The following is a 21904-nucleotide window of genomic DNA, read 5'->3' as shown; positions in this document are numbered from 1 at the left end:
TTATTTTTTCAATGTCCTTAAAAAGAATCTTGTCCTTAATCCAAACGGAACAAACACCTGATCAATTCAATCAATGTAGCTGTTTTGTCCTTTTGTAGCTGTTTTGAATCATGTGTAGCTGTTTTGAATCATGTGTAGCTGTTTTGAGGTATTGTGTAGCAGTTTCAGAGCATTAGTAGCATTTCAGCAGCCATTCTCAGTCCGTTTGTAATTATTTTGTGACGAATGTTTAATTTTGTGTGCTTTTTCCCCCATTTAGCTCTTTTATAATGTAGCTATTATTAATATTACATTTGAGTCCCTTTTTATTTTAGCATCTTTGAATCTTTTTGTGGCTGTTTTGATGTGATTTCATACCTTTGTAGTTGTTTCCAGGTCCCCACTGACTCTTTAAGCTCCCCTGAAGCCTCTGTGATCAGTTGTTGGGTGTTCTTGTGTTTATTGCTGCCTGCTCACAGAGTCGGGGGGGGGGGGGGGGGGGGGGGGTGTTCTGCAGTCGGACCGTTGTCTTCTGCCTTCCTCCCTCCCTAAAATAACTCCTGACATTTCTGAGTGGTTGAGGAGTGTTTTTATTTCCAGAGCCTCACGGAACAAAGACGTGAACGTGGTCTGTCATCTAGCACAATTTATTCCACCATTTGTTTACAGTAGCTTTGTAAATGCAGTTTGTTGGTATGTTGGTAGTAGTCTTCTTCACACGTCAGCTCTTTGCATTGTGAAGAGTGAGAAACACCTCACATGATCCAATATTAAACAAATATTGTTAAATATGAACAAATGAATAAATAAGCCCCGCCGGGCGGCTCCACGGTGGTACTGCAGAGTCCGTCTGGGGGTCCGAGGGGCTCTCGCCTCCAGTCGCAAGACCGCCACGCAAAACAACGAGGGGGACCCACAGACACACACAGAAACACACACAGACACACACACACTCATGGATGGATCATCAGCTGGCGGGGCCCCGGGCACAGACCTGAATAAAGCCTCAGGCTCATTTTTCAGATCATTTCAAATATTTTTTTGTCTGTTCAGGATATTTATGATTTTATGATTGTTTTGAGTCCAGTGGTGGTTGTTTTGTCATGTTGACTCACTTTTTTATTGTTTTGCGTCACTTGCTGCTGTTTTGTTGCTTTGCCAGTAAAGTTCTATTTTGTCATTTTGTTGCAGTTTTGTGTTGTTTTGTATCTTTTGAGTCATTTACATGCTTTTTGGGTAGTTTTTTTTAGCTGTTTAGTTTTGTGTCATTTTGTAGCTGTTGTGAGTTGTTTTGTTGCTGTTTTGAGGCTTTGTGATTCTCTCCTTGTTGCTCTTGAGTGACTTTGTTAATAGTTTGAGTCAATCTGTCAACTTTTTACATTTTTAATTGATCCGAGTCATGCTGTAGATTATTTGAGGCTTTGTTAATCTGTGTAGCTTTTTCTTTTTTTCTCTCCAGTCATTTTAATATGTTTGAACTGCTATTTGAGGCATCTTCCATCTTTTTGTTTTGTATCCTTTTGTCATGTTTCATGGTCACTGGGGATTTTTCTGCAGCAGATTTAACATATGTTTAGTTGTTATTTACTCTTCTGTAAATGTGTTTACGGTGTGACAAAAGCTTCTTTGAGGCATTTCGAGTCTATTTGTAGGGGTTCTCAGTCTTTTTACAGTTTTCTGTAGTGGCTGGAAATCTGACTGGAGCTGATTCAACCTGTTTTAAGTTGTTGTGAGTCGTTTTATTTCAATGCAGTGTGTTTATTAGTGTCTGTCCTCGTGGCCTCCCGTGTCTGTGCCTCGTAGGCCCTTTAGCCAGTTCCTCCACGTAGAGTAACAGTCGGACGCACACACACGCACGCACACACACACACACACACACACACACACACACTCAAGACTCTCGTGAGAAAACGACTCAACATCATCACACAAAAAGAAAACAAATGATCTGGCAGATCTAAAAGAAGAAAACAAAGATGTGACATGTGATTTCTTTTCTCTCTTTTTTTTTTAACATGTCATGGAGCTCTTCTGTCGCTGTAAACATCAGCAAAGTAAAGGGAGGACTGCCAGTCTCTCTCTCTCTCTCTCTCTCGCACGCACGCACGCACGCACGCACGCACGCACGCACGCACGCACGCACGCACGCACGCACGCACGCACACACACACACACACACACACACACACACACACACACACACACACACACACACACACACACACACACACACACTGAGAACATGGACTTCTTACACTGTAAACATTTCAATACACACACACACACCACAGCGCAGCTCAATCAGCCCTCTACGATGACCTCTCACACACACACACACACGCACACACACACCAGGTAAAGCCTGACAGCAGCATACCAAACACACATGTTACACAGTAGGAGCATAAACTACATTGCTGCCCCCCCCCCCCCCCCCCCCCCCCCTTCCCCTCAGGACTGAGCATGCTCAGACTGCTTTGTCTCCATCCCCCCACCCCCACACGAGGTGCTCGTCCTCCCTCCTGCAGCCGACTGGAGCACTGTTTCTGTGTCTGCTGACTGTTTCCCAGCCGTCTCCTCACCTGCCCAGGTGTGCACTGGGGGAGGGGGGAGGGGGATTTTGGGGGTATGATGGGTGCGTGGGGGGGTTTGGTATCAAAGCGAGCTGCAGGGTCCCGACCACATCGAGCTGGAGTCATTCACATGAGAGGCCCACCGAGTAATGTACAAGCTTCTGCAACTCAGCAACGTCCTCATATTCCTCCTTCCTGCTCTTCCTCCTTCTGCTCTTCCTCCTTCTGCTCTTCCTCCTCCTGCTCTTCCTCCTCCTGTTAAGGCCATGTGAGGGCAGGACACAAGCAGGCCTGGATCCAGACACTGAGATGGAACGCACGTCGAGGAACTGAATGGTCTGGAGTCAGAGAAGACGGGAGGTGAAGCCCTGTCACTGCTGAGGCTGCACGGGGGAGGCGGGGGAGGGGAGGCAGTGGGGGGGCGGCGCCCTGAAGCAGACTGATCAGGATGGAGGGCGCTCAGGAAGGGAACCTTTAATGTACGAAGTTCGGAGAGTCAGTTTTTCATTTCTTCATTTGTGGTTGGGCACACGAAGAGCAGTCGTCTCGGTTCAGATCAGAAGGTTTCCATCGCTTTGATTGTTTCATCGGATTTGGTTGTGTCTCCGTGGACGGACCATGAGGTTGTCCTGGAAAACCAGAAGAGAGATGCAGGCAGTCAATATCAACACAAATATAATGTGGAGCTCTGAATTGGCTCACCTTCAGTTAATAGCTCTGTATATAATATAATATATATATATAATATAACTGTGTTGCTCACCTTGAACAGTGTCCAGAGTCCGGGGGCCAGTCAGTCAGTCGGAGGGGTGTTCAGGGCAGGACCGGTTGATCTCAAACCACGAGTCTATACAGCTGCAACCACACACACACGCACACACACACACACACGCACACACACACACACACACACACAAGAAGGTCACACAGTGTCTGATGCCTTTTTTTAATTTTTTTTTTAATTTTGTCAGAATTTCAAGAGAAAACATCGATTTTGTGGAGGGGGTTTCAGAAAAGTTTCACATTTACACATTAATGGCAGAAACTCTGAAACCGACGTAGTGTTCATGTTCTACCACGAGTTGGCGCTGTTGTTTTTTGTAATGCAACCACACACTTGTGCGCAGACAACAATGCACTTTATTACGGCGACTGTCGACTATAAAAGTACCAAGTGGGAGTCATGACAAATCAGAAGGAAAAATATTGTTCCGATTGGCTCTACTGAGCACGTGCAGAAGAAGTATTTACTCTGGCCGTGGAGCTCAGGCCCCGTTAGCAGCACTTCCGTCGTGTAAACGAGGCCTTGCAGCATTTCTACAGTTAAACATTGCTGGCCTGTTCTTAAGTTTGTACATGTGACATTTCCAAAGAAGATCTGACCTCCAGGGAGCGCTGCACGAGGCGGAGCCGCTTTGTATGCACATATAACTCTGTACATTCGAAGGTTATTAAGGCTAAAACACTTTCCAAGCATTAATGTTTCACAGAGGCACAAGCGAGCCACAATAAAGTCAAATTCAAGAAGAAAATAATCTAACTTTTGCATATTTAATTAATTTACACATAACAGAAACTACTTTTCAACAATGTAAAAGTTATAACATTAAAATACTCTTTTGTACACCATATCTGTACTTCTGTATGTTACAGGTCAAGTTTATTTTTATATTAGTGATATAATTGTGTTTGTTGACGAAGCTGATATTGTTGATTTGCCGCTGTTCATCAGACACAAAAAAGCAATTAGTAAACATAAAACTGGGTTTCAGAGATTAATGAGGGGTAATTATGTGTTGCAGCTATTTGATTAAACACAAGGTTAAAACAAATGAGCTCAATAAAAAGTGAAACAACCGAGGTCGAGGTGGAGAAAAGAGGAACAGATGTGAGATCAAATTAAAATTCTGCAGAGAAAAGAAAACTTTTGGTGGATCAGTCGTGTTTATTTCCTAAAATAGTGGGTTTTTTTGTATTTATTTCTAGTATTTTATCAAACACCTTTCCCTTTTGTGATGGTGTGTGTGTGTGTGTGTGTGTGTGTGTGTGTGTGTGTGTTACCTTTTGTGGTAGATGCAGAGGCACGGCAGTCTGGCTATGGTGTCCCCTTGCTGCAGCTCCTCTAGACAGATCACACACTCTCCAGCGTCCCTCGCCAACACGTCGTCTGAGGTGGCGGCCACACACACACACACACACACACACACACACACACACACACACACACACACACACACACACACACACACACACACGCACACAGATCAGTACACACAAGTTCACAGTTTCTAACATGTAAGAAATGTTCAGAATATAATATAGTATTTTAATTTCCCACCCCGAACTCGTCCATGTAATAATCGCTGGCGGTAGAACAGCCCTGAATGGCCCGTGTAGACTCAGATTTGAGGGCAAGGCCATTAAAGGTGACTTATGGAGAGTGTGAGGTCACGCTGAGGTTCAAGATCAGTCATACATGAGGTAATAATGTAAGACCATCATCAGTTCCATAAATGACGGGTTGTAGGGCCTTGCCTTGTGTCTTTACTGGCTGAGCCCCTCACATTCGTTGACATGATGGTTCGTATGAACATTAGAGACTCGTGGACCTCTGACAGGTCACAGCCAAGTGAGATGATGAAACAGATGTTATGACCATTTTGAACATTTTCAACGTTGTTGAGCTGCTGGTGTCTGGTTAGGCTCAAGAATGGAAATAACTTAGTGAAGGAAAATACTAGAATACTCCAAAACCCGGAGTCATTCAATGACTCAAAGTACTTTATTTATTGAGCGCAACAAAAGAAGGGTCTTCAGTCAGTCAGTGTGGTATAGAAGACAGTAAATGTGGTGCAAACAGTATCAAACTGTGTCATGACCTCATTAAAAAGCATGTGGTGGCACAGAAAAGTACTCGTACTCGTCTCGTGTAAACATGGTGTTCTTCATGTCGTCATGCTCAGTTGTCATGGAAACATGATAGACCTGATGCCATCATGCTCAGTTGTCATGGAAACGTGAATCTACCTGTTGACATGATCGGTGGTCATGGAAACATGATGGTCTATATGTCATCATACTCAGTTGTCATGGAAACATGACCCTCCCTGTTGTTGTGCTGAGTCGTCGGGGAAACAACAGTCCCCCTGCCACCATGCCGTCTCCCAGAGGTTGTGTTTAACACCCAGAGCCGAGGAGGCCAAGAGAAGTCATGAATTGAGTGCGAAGGAGAAGCCAACTGAGGTGAAACACACCTGATCTGCAGCTGATCACTGCAGACGACACGCAAAAAAACCAACATGCAGGTAATTGGTGACAAGCTGTGAGCGGCCGGGCTCCTAATGGACTCAGGGAGGATTAGAGGCCGAGGTTTGTGCTTCCTGCTTCTCCATCCCGTCAGACTGCAGTCGCTGAGCTCAAACACCAGCAGCTGTGCGGCCAGGTTTTCCTGAACAAGCAACAGCAGTGACCCAAAGACTGAGGATTACAACCGAACACGGAAGATCAGTGTGTCGTCGTCTGCAGAGATAAACATCCCATCAAGGTGTTTGCACTGCGCCGATCAACTCAAACTATTCTATGTCAAAACAAACTGAGGCGTAGTAATGCCAACGGTCGTTTCTAATGGCTGCCGTTGGTAGGAGTGGTAAACCCGTTAGGAAGACTAAAAACACAAAATGAAAAGTCAAATTACTTAAAGTTTTGATTCATTCTATCTTCAGATCAGTTGAGATAAACTACTGACACGCAGACAGATGCAGATAGTTTGTAGGATGGTAATGCTCATCATGTGAAGAGGACCGAGTTAGTTCAGGATTAAACTCCAGTAAACAGGAGTTTAGTGAAATGGTAACGAAGCTTCTCTTCACTGGGGAAATCAGCTTTGGCCAATGCTATAGATAGATAGATAGATAGATAGATAGATAGATAGATAGATAGATAGATAGATAGATAGATAGATAGATAGATAGATAGATAGATAGATAGATAGATAGATAGATAGATAGATAGATAGATAGATAGATAGATAGATAGATAGATAGATAGATAGATAGATAGATAGATAGATAGATAGATAGATAGATAGATAGATAGGAGCTTGGCTGTCTGATGGAATACGAGACAGAACATATGCTCTGACTGCAAATCAGCTCAGTTCCTCAACCAACTCCCATAACCCCACTCCTCTTTTCCTCACTCTCTCTATCTTGCCTCTCATCTATTGTTCACATCCCTCCATCCCTTCCGAACACACCCAGGACCTCTCCGACTGAGTGCTTCGGATTAAATCACAGGAATCTAAACATGCTGCCGGCTAACAATACGGCAGCTGTTTCTCTTCTCTTCGTCCTCCTCCTGCTCCTGCTCCTGCTCCTCCTCCTCCTCCTCCTCCTCCTCCTCCCCCGCCCTCCGTCTACCCTGCAAATCAAACCTGGAGATTAATCAGCTGCCAAAAAGTGGTGGTGGCCCTTTAAAGCGCCTGTGCTGGGCCGTCTGACAGAGAGTGTATTAAATTGGAAGGCAGCCCCTGACCCCGGCTTCGATAATCAAGTTAAGAGGCTTGTTCAATCATGTTTCCTTCACCTGTGAAATGCATTCAAAAATGAGGTCATTGGATAAAGTTAGCGTCCTCACTCATGGCGCTGCAGCCTCGGCCGGGACTCATCGATCGCAGAGCTGCCGCCGCCCGGAGTTCGGCCCGATTGAACCCACGCTGAATTTCAATGCACGATTATGCGATTTTAATGTGAGCGTGACCTCGATGTGTGCGAGCATCTGACCTGAAGTCCGACTTTAACTCTTCACTCCACTTTAATACGATTCAAAACGTTGTGGAGACAAGCAACTCAAATGCTCCAATCCTGGACTGTAGTTTTTGGGTATTTCAAGGAATTCTAAAACACTGACTTATTCTAGAACCTTTAGACGTTCTAGAACCCAGACAAATTCAAAAAGTCTGACACATTCCAGAACACTGAAACAGTTTGGACTTTTCTACAACTCTGACACCTTCTAGAAATGGACACACTCTAGAATCTGACATGATCTAAAAGCTTACACCTTCAACAACCCTCAAGCATCGTAGAACCCAGAACGATTCCAGAAACTGACTTCATCCACAGATCTCATGTACTGTGTGTCACACGTTCCAGAATGCTGGAACATTTCAGAAGACGTTCTAGAACTCTCATACATTCAAACTGTCACACATTGCAAATCTTCTCATTTATATAGAGGATGAAGAGTTTGGGACCCAGTACGGAGCCCCGGGGGACGCCACAATCAATGTCTAAACATGAAGAAGCTTCCCAGCTTCACAATCGGCCTCTTGTCCTTTGAATAACTTTTCACCCACAATAAAACTATTCCCCTGATCCCATCCTGTTCCACTTTGATTTGTTTTCGGTCACCGACTATTACATTCATGTCCAGTTTGTGATCAACAGCGTTTCCTCAATTATTCTATTAATGTCAATTATATTATACTGTTTGATCTGAAGCCATACTGTCTTCTGAACGTGTTTCAATAGAATTTGGCTTAAACTATCCTATCTCAGCTGAGATTAATGGAAAACACATTGTGTCTCGTGTCAGTTCACTGTATCATACCTCCAATACAGCATAATATTCGGTGTGAATTTACTTGGAAGGTGTTGACTTGTGATCCCGATGCCTGGTAAATAAAAAAAGACTGTGGAGAGTGAGGCTCAGACCGCAGAGAAACATAAAGGCGAGATGTGCAGAAGTGCTGGTCTCTAAATCTTCCCCTGCCTGCCTCCCTCCTGACTTCCAGCTGCCATTTTGCCCCGCCAGCACACTTTGGCGTCCAACTCCGTCAGCTCAGCGCAGACTCGGGGGAGTCACTGTGGGCTGAAGAGTCCTCGGCGACCCCGCAACAAGAAGAGCTGCAAACTCTTTACCTTCCTCTTTGCTTTCTCCTGATTTCCATGGATTTCACTATGTGGGCTGCAAGTATGAATAAGTAGAATTAATGAACCTTATTTTCCTTGAAAAAAAACAAACTGCTCTCGGCTCAATATAATTTGATGTGATGCAGAAATTGAGGTGTTTGTGCCTCTTTGATCTTTTTATATCCTCCCCTCTGTATCTGTCATATAATGGTTTGTTCCATTGTCCTGTCCGTGGATCAGTGGAAGTGCTTCAAAGTCCAAGTAACTGACAATGGTTCCAAAGACACGTCAGATACTTTGATTCTCACAGTTTGACGCTCATGAACACTTGGAACTAGACTGACTTCACACTATGTTTCGTGGCGGTTGAATCTTCTTTGTGAAGGGAGCAGCTGTACAAACAGCTCAGCCACTAACAATCAGCAACACTTGCTGTACTACAGAGACTTTTTACTGAGTTGGGATTTATACATTTATTCAGTTCACATTTGATAGTTACCTTAATAATACACTGGTAGACTGATATGATGGTCTCTGACTCGCTTTGGGTGTTGGTTTCAGACAGTCCATATGCTAACTTACCTGGAATGACGCCCCAGAAGTGAAGACAGTCTGTCCTCTCTGTCCCTGGCTTGTTTCAGGTTTTAAAAAGTGTGTTGCTCCAACCAGCCAATCAGAAATCAAACCCTATATAGTGTCATCAGGGCAATTAAGGTAGGCCCTCCCTTTGACTCCTCCCACTATTAGGCAGCTCTGCTCTGGCACATGGCACCACGAGAGGAAGTACTTACTCCTCTTCCCAAGATGGTCATGCGTGGGCGGAGCCAGTCCAGCTCACACAGACACAGCAGATTCTGAATGTAGCTCCTATGATCCAATATTCAAATGGAGGAAAATCAAGAGAAAAACTGGATTTGGGGAAAGAAATTTTGAATACAATGTTTTTGGAGATCATGTGAAAGTGCTGAAAAGCTGAATAATATAATTCCTTTAAGATCTCGGCTGTGTTCTGGCAGGTTTCAGGTAAATTCTAGTTTAGTTCAATCTCAGGTTTTAGAGTTGTTTTGCACAGAATTTACCTTCATTACATGATGGTTAATTGTCTGTTTTAAGGCGGCAGCTACACAAACGGCTCAGGCGCTGTATTCTAGAGGAATTTCACACCGATTCATTACAACTAAACACTTCTATTCTAATGCTAAATTGCTTTGTCATTTGGAGTTATATGTTGGTCTCTAATGCTGACACAACCTCACAGTCATTCGTGGTCTATTCATTTCATTTCATTTATTTTTGTTCCTTTCATGAAAGCAAATTAATGTTTTCAACAGTACACTGTATTATCACCTCCACGATCAGAAGGGAAAAACCAGAACAAGAAAATTCTTATATTCAGCTGCCCCTTGTTTAGGAATAATGAAAATACTAATTATTATTTTTTTTTCTAGGAGCCTACACCTTTATAAATTATCAAATTATAAAACACACAACAAACAAACCAACAAACAAACAACACCCGTACGTATATATTAATTATCCAGTATACAAATTAGTTAAAAGACTTTTGCTTATATGTCTTGTAACGGTATGTTTCACGGCACATTAGGTGGTCTCATTAAAAAAAAAAGGATTTACTCTCCTGCACGTCATACGCTGATGATGTGCTGCTAATAATTACACCTGGAAAACCTCAGACACTGTGGAGGTGGGTCTTTGATGATCCTCCCGGATGGTGAATGTGTGTACGAGATGTGCTGACAGTCAGGAGGCCCAGGTGATTGACAATAGACCCCAGAGCATGCTGGGAGGAGAGATAAGCTCGGGCCCCATTTTGCAGGTCTGACGAACAGGAGAGAACTGAGAGGTGGGGAAGATAGTGAGGAGAAAGAAATTACACAGCAGGGACGGGGACGGACGGACGCTGGGAGGACGGAGGAAAAAGAAAGAGGAAATCATGAGAGCGTTTCTCCTTTATACCCTCTCTCCTCTCATTCGTTATCGTCCATCGGGTGACTCCATCACTCTGGATCCCATCTCCCCTGAGACAGTTTCACTCTCTTCTCTCGGCCTCCATCACTCAATCTTCAGCCACATTCAGCCGCAGGCTTCACACCTACTTAATGTTTTTACTGCGCTGGCCTTGTAGGCTTCGTCCACGGCTATTTGCAGAGCTGTACCCCCCCCCCCCCCCCCCCCCCCCCCCAACTCAGCATGATTTAGCCATCGTTACAATCAGAAACACAACCAGCAACACAAAGGTGACTCGGCGCAGGCCAACATGTGCGCCGTCTGAGACCAAAACAAGTGGGGCGTCAATCAGAGAGCCGCCGCGGGGCCACCGGCGGCTGCAGCAGACGTGGCCGCTGTCAGACCAGCGTCTCCAAGCAACTCAGGACATAATTACAGCAGCAGCCCACTCCAGGACGTAACACAGGTGGCAGCTTTATGTACGTTCTTTATGTCATTCAGACAAAAAAAACCGAATAGCAGCACAGACGCAGAGCAACGACGTCAACATGGCTGATGTCCTCACATTTCCCTCTCAATAAGCTCCAACTGGTATTTATATTTTTGATGAGTGGAGCCAACCAAAAAGAATCTCGAATGTGAGATTGTGGGTTTTTTTCATTCTGTAAAAAGGTCTGAAAAAGTGAGGTTGTCATACTTTGAGTCTAATATTCAACCGAGGTTTGAGGAATCCAGAATATTTTAAGAACTTCAGAAACCAGAAGGACATGATGGATTTGATCTGCAGACGAATGATTGATTGAAACGTCAGTGGAGACGAGGACTTGGTGATTATACTTGAATATTTTAAGCAACAAGCAGGGACTCTGTCCAGTCAAGCTGTTTGATGACAAATTCTTCTTAATGGGACAATTCAGGAAATGAATCCATGATGGTCTGGATGAAAGTCTTGACGAAACGATCTACGTCTTCGTCTGTCTGCTGATATCTGATCGCGGACGGTGGGTAGAAGAATCCAATCTCATAGATTCAAAGCTTCATCATATCGTCTCAGAGCTGAGCCTGGAATGGCAGAGCTGGCCTCTGTCATCTTGTTCCTGAAAATCATGGTTTGGTTTGTTTTCCTCTCACTGGAGCGGATCATGTCCATTGCAGACATTTTGAAATGTAATAATTCCACTTGTATTTATTGGAGAATAATATTAATGTCTTCTGATCTGATCGAAGTATGAGCCTTGTGAAAAAGTTGCTCTTATATTCGGACCGACGTCACACATCATCCATTCATCTTCTACACAGTTTTATCCAACTGAGGGTCAGAGTGTGTTGGTTCTGCAAAGGTTTCTTCTTTTTCCTTTCCACAGTCACCAATGCTGAACTGAACTGAACTGAACTGAACTGAACTGAACTGAACTGAACCTGACCCCAGCTGAGTGTGGAGGCCGGTGAGCAGGTGAGCAGTCCAGGAGGACAGACAGTCTAGTGTCAACAATTAACCTCAAACACATGTCTTTGGATGGTGGGAGGAACCCCACAGACGCACAGGGAGAACATGCAAACTGTGCACAAAAAGCCCCTGAAGTGTCCTCGAAAATTGAGCTCAAATCACTATGGAAGAGTTCTGATGTCAGATCTCTCTTGTATCTAATTGTTTGTTCTGGTAAAAAAAAAAAAAAAGATGATTCATATTTTGATTAAAGGAGTAGGGTGGAAATTCTCTGTCATTTTGTTTTGAACACTTTTTTACGCTGGCCTGGAAGTGCAAATCACTGCAAAGTTCAGAAAACACTATGAATTAAAGGAAACACTAGAAAATGGAACGGATCTCGTGGTGTTTTCACTATTTTGTAGTGTTTTCTGAAATTTGTAGTGTTTTGTATTTCCATGTACATTATTAAAGTCGTCACCAGAACGATTAGTCTGCGTTTTACTCATTTACAAGGTCAGGTAACTGTCATGCAGCTGCCCACCACTAGTCGGAGCAACAGAATAGGGGGGCAGCCAGTGCTCAGACAGACAAAACAACAAGAAAGTTGAAGAGACGTCGCCTCACAAAAGCAGCAGTTTGACAGAACTGTCATTTACAAAATGAACAGCAGCCAGCATGTAGGCTCTGTCAGGAAAAACATAAATATAAAAATCAACATATCTCTCTGGAGCAAATGCACAATGAGAATTTCCACATTAGTTTAACCCCCTGACTGTTATTGGTGGAAACGCTTTGCTTTGATGGTACATTTTGGGTTTTTACTTCTTAGGATCCACTTCTGAAATCTTTTCCAAAAGATTCCACCTTTAAAAACCCAACTTTGATTGATGGACCTACAAAAGTGTCATTTTTCACTGAACACAGTTATTTGTCACTCGTCTCTACTTTGGCAGCGCCGAATCCGTCATAAAATCTCCCCTAAATGTGTTGATGCTGTCCTAATAAAACCTTGGTGGTATAATTAGAGCAGAGCATGAGAACAGTGATTGAAGCCTGTTGTCACTTGTCAGTTGGTTTCATCAGTTTCGCTGAGTGAGCTGGCTCCGTCCGGAAGCAGTGGATTGGAATATTACCAGGCCGAAGGAAGGGCTGTTGGTTTGATTCACTCCCATAAGAAGCGTTTGAACCAAAGGTACCTGGAACATTTGGTGTTACTGAATAGGCGATGAGAAAAAGTCACACAGAAGCCATGCTATAAAAGCGACGGAGAAGCTGACGTCATTTTCCGACGGACTGTAAACTTGACTTGTGCCTTATTGTAAACGGGACTATTGAGAACACTGAAAGGAGACGAATCAGGTGGTTTTCACCTGCAGACATGTTTAAATATAGTGGGTAAAAATTTAATAAGTACTCTTCGATTCAGATGCGTCCAGCATGACAGACCACGCCTACCAACGTTTCTGAAACTTTCAAAGGTACTCCCACGAACCAGAGTGACTCTGGACTTTTTGAGGGGTAAAAAACAACCCACAGAAATAAATGTATACCCTAGGTCCAGTGGTCAAAATCCCTAAAGTTAGTTCCCGATACATACAGTAGTACCTGGGGAAAGTTAAACGCAGCTACTCAGGTCAGGATATCGTGTGTGTTGGTCAGTTGGCAGGTCGCTCGTTCGGTTGGATATTGGAGTGAGGTTAGGTCTGTAGCGTGTATTTAGGTAGTTTGGCAGGTTGGTCGATGGGTATACAGTCAGCTAGATGGGTAAATAGGTCAACAGGAAGAATACAAGTCAATGATTGAACAGGAAATTGATTAAAAATGTAATGAATACCACAAAAGGTTCTCAGGAAGCGTTGACAGCTGCTGGTTGTTTGGTTCCTTGTGATCAATAGGATCCTTTGTCTTCATGTGCTTCCCGATCCATATCTGCCATCTTGGATGAAAGATTGCGCCTATATAAATGCAGGTTTGATTGATGGAACTACAAAAGTCTCTTTTTTCATTCCCCACATAAGCCGCCATTTGACTGTAAGCTTTATCTCGCTACAGTTAGTCAATCCATCCATCTTCATCTGAGAACGAACGTTTCACGCTAAATGAATCACCGTTTGCAATCCTCTAACCGTCCTCCTCCAGACTGGACTGTAGGTCAGGGCAATATTTGGCAACCACTCTATGTAGTAGCCATAATCTTCAGCCGTTGTAGTACTAACTACTCCCCCTGCTGCTTCTTTGAGCAGTTCAATACACCATCTTGTGGTGTAAACTGGTATTACAAGACTAAACAGGCAAAGACACACTTATTCTATATACCACAATTAGAACTCAAAGTGTGCTTGAAACCTTTTAGTTTATATGTTATGAGAGTAGAAATGACTGGCGAAACAATCGGCTCATCAAACTCATTTTCATCTTTTTTAAGCCACACCTGTAATCAACATTAGCATTAGCACCGGGGAAGCACTAAGGCTAGGTGGTTGTGTGATCGACTGTCTGTACTCGAATCATTCTGCTGTCATGTTCATTGTTAGCGGGATCTCCTACATCAGGCAATTAGCAGTCGCCAAACCCGACCGGTCTGCTGGTGGACAAGGTGGAGACACGGAGACAGTGAGCGATGAGCTAACGGAGCGGCTCCACAACACGACGCGATCAATAAAACCAAATGAAAGAGGCCGACGTGCTCCCCGCACTGATATCCACCCAACTGAGCTCCAACCTGCAAGATTACTGATGCTCAGCTTTGTTTGAGTGGCCGAGCGCTGAATGCTAATCAGGGGAGCTTGTTCTGAAATTACCCCTCCAGCCTCTGAGGCTGAACCTCTGCAGCCAACATGATGAAAGATTAAAGGTCAGCACAAAATAACTGTGGCAGTCGTCTCATCTAAATAATTTGTGCGGATATTTAGATTAAATTGAAACATGTAATTTAGAATCAGCAAACATTAGCTCCGTTAACTGACGTGCAGCGGCAGAACAACCACAGACAATGAAGATGGTTGTATCAGACGCGTTGGACCTTTTCAAGCTCACAGTTGAAAACTGCTGCAGTCACAAACAGGCTGTTGTGAGTTGAGCTCAGACCATGATGAGACGGGTTACTTTAATCCTGCGGACCATGTACTGTTGAAATAGTAAGTAAAAGAGTTGTAAGAAAGTTGTTTTTTTTGTTTTTTTCAAAATGCTAATTTTCTTCTCCTGACCAGCAATTTCTGCCAAATACAGCTACAATATTTCCTGGAGAGAAAAAAAGGAAAGAAAAATCACTGGAATTATCATATTTTTTAAAAAGTTAATCACAAAATCATGTTTTTCTGACCAAAACTGGAAGATAAAGGGTTCAGGATTCTGAAGGGACTGAATAATAAAGAAATAAATACATTATTATTAATAATAATAATAATAATAATAATAATAATAATAATAATAATAATAATAATAATAATAATAATAATAAACTTGTGACTCCTTGACTTACTATTCCAAAAACACATGGTCAGCAATAATAATAATAATAAATATGTCATGACATTGCAGTTATTTTCCTTACAAGAACCTAAGAATATTAAAAAAGATGGATTGAGAGATATTCTTGTCATTTGCTGAGTTTTGCAGGTGTTTTCACTTCTGAACGAAGCTGCTTCGTGCTCCTGTTGATGTGTTGCAGAGATCCACCGGTACTCGGCCGCTGCAGCAGGATGACACTAAATGCTCTAAAACAGGGAGACGCCAGACGGGTCCTGAAATGTGCTGAGAAGCTCCAGAGGCGCCATGTTCGATGGCGCCTTGATTGCCTCCGAGGGGCCTCGGCGCCAGAGCCGAGTTTGTATCTTCAGAGCTGGATGACTGAATACATCAGGTTGTGTAAAGTCACTCTCTGAGTGTTTAGGGTTTCTTCCCCCCTCATTTTCCCCTCATTCATATTTATCGTGTTTTTGGAAGGATGTTGACCCGCCCACCTCCTCGTGAATATTTATGAGTGCAGCAGCAGCGGGGAAGCAACCAGTAAATAAACCGAAGCACAAACAGTCAGGACGTGTGTTTGGAGGATTACTTCTGTGTTCTAAAGCTTCTCTGCAGCAAACCCGGCAGTTTGAGAACGTCTCTTTATTTTCAACTGATGGAACGAGCATTTGTGGGATGTGCAGTGGAGCTGAATCTGTGGGTTCACTACCAAAGATCACTGTGTCACAACAAAGAAATGACCTCCCAAACACAATTTGTGAAGTTGCGTTCCTTACCATTGTAAGAGAGGCGGGGCTTGCTGAGACACATGATGAAGTGAACCTCCATTTCATTGGACGCCACTGACTTGGAGCAGACAGGACACTTGAAACCTGCAACCAAAACAAGAAGAAACATCAGAAATCTCTGCGAGTCGACTGTCAAATCCGACCTCGGAGTTCACGCAGCAGGACAAGAGCAGAATCACTGATAATTACTGACAAGTTCAAGGTTTTTCTTCAGTAAAGCCTGAAAATGTGGTCTTTAATCAGATTTCACAGACTTCTAAAGAGATCTTCACTTTTCATTTCTGTTTCAGAAAAGAGCATTTTGAAAACGATGTACGTCTAAATAGAAATGGGAGAAAGTTGGAAAACAGTAGTTTTTCTGTCGTGCCACTAGTGGGTGCTGTTGTTTGTTCTGTAATGAAACCACACACACACAGATAAGCTGTAAACATTAACAATGGGAGTACAGGAACACTCTAGTGGACAGACAACCAAGTTGGATTCTTTTTACGGTGACTGTACGGAGACAGAGGGTATGGGTTTTTGAAAAGTTCCACCTTGGGAACGGTTTTTGAAAAGCGCCATTTTCAATGGCCCTGAGCGGTGTGCGTTTACGCTACGCAATCAAAGTTTTCCGTTTTCGGTTGAAACGATTGTGAAGGTTTGGACGTGTCCCGAGAAGAGTTGGTGGATAAATCACACAAAGCGTGTTGGAGGGGAAGCCTCCGGCCATCAGGGGGACATGAAGACCTCAGATTGATGGATATGGTGACGATATGGTGATGATAAACTGAGGCGACCCTTGAAGGGAGCAGCCAAAAGACCAAGACGTTAATCCAGGTCAGATCCTGGTCAAACTCCTTCAGCACTTCAGGTTTGTTCTGTTTCTGTCTGGATCCAGACCTGCCCCTCACAGTATGAACAGGAGGGCGATTACTGTAACTTAAAAAGCTTTTCAGACATCAAATGACTGCATGTAGAAGAAATCCCCTGCGTCAGCCCTTAACAAATACCCCCAAAATAAAAACGCTCATCTGCTCCTGTTTGTTTTCCCACTCACACGTTTCCACACGTTCTCTCCTCTAACGTCGGACTCGTCTCAGCCCTGTGCTGCTAAGCTGGGACATATCAGTCTTAACTCTGTTACTTCGGCACATAAAAGATAATTAGATCAACCACTCGGCCTCATGAGTCGAGTTTGTGTCTGACTGGAAACATGGATTCACTGCATTTCTCCAGATTGATGATCAAAGTCAGACGAACACCAGTTTGTGTTTCCAGGATCAGATCCGCCACCTTGTGACCTTGAGTGTTAAAGGAGATGAATGAATGAATGGATGGACGCTCACTATTAAACCAATGGGGGGGAAAAAAATCTGTAAATTCTTCTTAAGCTGTGGTTGTTGTTCAACAGCAGCTTAGTGTTGTGAATGGACAGAGGATTTCCATGTGCTTCGATCACGAGGGGCCGTAATGAGATTTATATTTACTTGGCTTCAGCCACAGGTTTCCTTCTCTGGGATTTCTCTTCTTCACTTTGGGTTTGTTTGTTGTTGTCACTAACACCACCAACACAACCACCACCAACACTTAACACCACTACCACCACCACCACCACCACCACCATCACAACCACCAAATACCACCACCAACACTATCAGCAATACTAACAACACCAACTCTAACACCACCACCAACACTACAACCACCAACACTACAACCACCAGGACTACTCTAATACCACCACCAACACTATCAGCAATACTAACAACACCAACTCTAACACCACCACCAACACTACAACCACCAGGACTACTCTAACACCACCACCAACACCAACACTACAACCACCAACACTACACTAACACCACCACCAACACTACAACCACCAACACTTCAACCACCAACACTACACTAACACCACCACCAACACTACAACCACCAACACTTCAACCACCAACACTACACTAACACCACCACCAACACTACAACCACCAGGACTACTCTAACACCACCACCAACACCAACACTACAACCACCAACACTACACTAACACCACCACCAACACTACAACCACCAACACTTCAACCACCAACACTACACTAACACCACCACCAACACTACAACCACCAGGACTACTCTAACACCACCACCAACACCAACACTACAACCACCAACACTACACTAACACCACCACCAACACTACAACCACCAACACTTCAACCACCAACACTACACTAACACCACCACCAACACTACAACCACCAACACTACACTAACACCACCACCAACACTACACTAACACCACCACCAACACTACAACCACCAACACTACACTAACAGCACCACCAACACTACAACCACCAACACTACACTAACACCACCACCAACACTACAACCACCAACACTACACTAACAGCACCACCAACACTACAACCACCAACACTACACTAACACCACCAACAACACTACACTAACAGCACCACCAACACTACAACCACCAACACTACACTAACACCACCACCAACACTACAACCACCAACACTACACTAACACCACCACCAACACTACACTAACACCACCACCAACACTACAACCACCAACACTACACTAACAGCACCACCAACACTACAACCACCAACACTACACTAACACCACCAAAAAGACTCAGGATTCATGGTTTGCAGGTTCAGGGTGAAAACATCTTCAAGCCAACACATGAAGATCTCAAATCTTTTTCTCCACGCTAATGTTCACTCCATGGGGTCAGTTGTTTTTGCAGCACACTTTCACAAAACTTGCCATCACGGTATGGCTTTGGCGCTAATGCTACTTAACGAGCATAAGGGCTGCTGGCGTTGACTGTCTCTGTCTGGATGGTCGTCTTCCTTCACGTCTGTATCAGTTGAAAGTGAACCTAAAAGACAAAAAGGTTTCTCTTCCTCTGTGGAAAAGGCAGATACGACAGCTCAGTTTTGACATCTCAACAGACAAGCCATGCTGCTAATTAACCACCCCAAATATGACGCGTTATGCTAGCATGTCGAAATGCCGCGCTCAGCGCTGACAAGCGCCAAAGAAACACCAGAGTGGTACCGTAGTTTGACAGTTTGTTAGGCTGAAAACACACACGTTCAAATTCACTATATACACACTATTACATGGCGGCTGACCCAATTTTTTCTCTTGGCTGCTATTTTGAGACGCTCCACAGGGACGAGCGAAAAGGAGGAGACGCCAAAAATGAGTGAAAAAGAGGTGCGAAGGAAGGTGAGGGAGTTCAGGCATCTCGAGGAGAAATGAAGGGTTATGATACGGAGTCCAGCAGGACTCTCAGTGTGTGTGTCTGTGTGTGTGTGTGTGTGTGTGTGTGTGTGTGTGTGTGTGTGTGTGTGTGTGTGTGTGTGTGTGTGTGTGTGTGTGTGTGGGTGTGTGTGTGTGTGTGTGTTCAGCTCAGCCAGCCACTGCAATTCCTGGAGGACATTTCATATTGGAGGAGCACAGCAGGTCAGATAGGGACAAAAATAAATCACAGGGCTGGATCATAAATTAATTATACTGGAGAGTGTGTGTGTGTGTGTGTGTGTGTGTGTGTGTGTGTGTGTGTGTGTGTGTGTGTGTGTGTGTGTGTGTGTGTGTACGCGCGTTCACGCCGGAGAGTCGATTTATGTCAAATAGGCACATTTATCTCAAGTATTTCTCGCTGACCGTCACGTGATGTCAGTGAACGCCTCACAGCACTTTAACGACCAAACGACACCGGAGAGACTCCAGAACTTTAAAACTCTGATTTTCTGGTGGAAGAACTTCGTCCCTGCAGATGAGAAGAGGTACACCAAGAACATAATGCCTCCTGACGAATCATCTGACTGATGCATTAGCATTTTTATTTGTTCACGAGCATGGCTGATGCATTCAGGTCCATCATGTAACTTCCACCTTTCTTTTCAAATTTGGTGGGTGCGGCTTATATTCAGGTGCGATCAATAGTCCAGAAATCTGGTGATTCAGTTATAAAGTGCAGAAAGATAAAACAAACTTTTAGCAATCACAATAATGTAAAGCTATTCTCTCTTGTAAGTAATGGTAGTAGTACTGGTACGAACTGAGTTTTGGCCGCGGCGGTGGCTCCAGGTGCTGCCTTCATTTCCATTTTCCGCACACTGGAGCGGAACCCGCCCTGCTGTTATTGTTATTGTTGTTGTTGTGTTTTCTCTGTGATGTCGCAGCCATGAAAAAAAAACATCAGCGTATCAAAGTTGTGTAGAGAAAGCAGCTCTGCGCTGTGATACAGTAATTACCATTCGGGAGGCATCAAAGCTGGGTAATGACTCAGATACGAGGGGAAAAAAAGAAAAAGAAAAAAGAAGAACTCTGTTATCGCACTTCCAGTCTGGATTTCCCAGCCGCCGGCTCGTCCGTCGCTGCCGTGGACCCGGCCTCGCTAAATCATGATTTCAGGATGTGAGGAGGAGCAGCACACGATCAGTGGCAGCCTGGCTGCTTTCAGTCAAAACTCCGATGTGACGAGCATGAAGACTGGAAAAACCACACAAAATCTGAAGTGAAGCGTCCTCCTCCTGTCCTTGAATTGTTTTGGACAATTTAAAGACAACGTTTGTCGGTGGTAATCTATTTTAATGAAACTGACATTTATACGTCCTTATTGTTATTATCTTTGATGAAAAGGTGATTCAGAAGGATCGTTTATTTTATGGAAGCGTCTGCAACATCCAACCTGGATGAATGATAAACAAAAACACAACGCAGAGTTTTTTTTAAGGATCAAAGATATCAAAGGATCAAAGATCCGTTCTTTTGAGAGACAGCAGCTCTGCAGCTGTTTGAAGACATCTGTAACAAATCAAACAAACTTTACCTGTTAGTAAAAAATTAAAGAAAGAAAATAAGTCATCAATTGGAAAAGATTATAGAGCATCTTCCTCCACTAACATCCGGATTATAGAGCATCTTCCTCCATTAACACCAGACTACAGAGCATCTTCCTCCTCTAACATCCAGATTATAGAGCATCTTCCTCTTTGGAAACAATACAGAGTGCAATGAGAAACAGCAGCTTTGGTTTAAGCTAAAGACACAATTGGATAAACAACATGTGAGAGATTCAATGCTTTTAAACTGTGAAACTTATATATATATATACTCAGCAGTTTTACCCTTTAACAAAATGTAAATTTAATCTACTCCGAGAATTTGAGAAATTCAACAAAAAAGCTTTACTAATGTGTCTAAAGTGAAGATAAAGCTGACTTGAGAAGGTCAGAACATAAAGAATCAAATCATCTGATAAAGTCTGCAGGAAGGTAAGAGGATTCCACGAGCTGAAGACTCAGACTGAAAACACGACCTTTACTTTGACAGGACGTCGTCACCGCCGCATCTTTACTCCTGGATTTTTTATTTTCTATTATTTAAACCTTCAGATGCGAACTGTCACGTTCGCCTCCCGGAAGAAGAAGCAGAGGACGTCAGCTCCCGTCAGTCATAACACCGGGCTGAGGGACTAGAGGGACTAAAGGGACTAAAGGGACTGAGGCTGAGGGACTAGAGGGACTAAAGGGACTGAGGCTGAGGGACTAAAGGGACTAAAGGGACTAAAGGGACTGAGGCTGAGGGACTCTCTGGTAAATTAACTCAAACCGCTTCACAATCATAACACAAACAGCTGATTATGGCTGAAGCAATTAAAAGACATCAATGCACTTGTAATTAGTGGCGATTCATCGTCTTATCAGACCGCGCTGCGAGACTCGACGGACAAAACACTGAGAGTCCGCAGGCGTCCCA

General features: G+C 43.8%; 1 protein-coding gene across 1 annotated transcript in view; it reads right to left on the bottom strand.

Moving 5' to 3' along the window:
* Positions 1–556: 556 nt before the first annotated feature.
* Positions 557–21904, bottom strand: part of znrf1 (zinc and ring finger 1) — a 35616-nt gene continuing 14268 nt past the window's right edge. Inside the window, exons 2-6 of the mRNA XM_080475530.1 lie at positions 16106–16201; positions 4614–4719; positions 3316–3407; positions 2155–3181; positions 557–2069 (exon numbers count right to left, since the gene is read on the bottom strand). Coding sequence (XP_080331656.1) covers positions 3350–3407; positions 4614–4719; positions 16106–16201 — 260 coding nt within the window. The 3' untranslated portion in view covers positions 557–2069; positions 2155–3181; positions 3316–3349. The remainder of the gene's footprint in view (positions 2070–2154; positions 3182–3315; positions 3408–4613; positions 4720–16105; positions 16202–21904) is intronic.

This window comes from Lipophrys pholis (genome assembly GCF_963383615.2).
Source record: "Lipophrys pholis genome assembly, chromosome: 11".
Lineage (NCBI taxonomy): Eukaryota > Metazoa > Chordata > Actinopteri > Blenniiformes > Blenniidae > Lipophrys > Lipophrys pholis.
The sequence above is the reverse complement of the archived record's forward strand: the minus strand, read 5'-3'. Positions and strand labels throughout refer to the sequence as shown.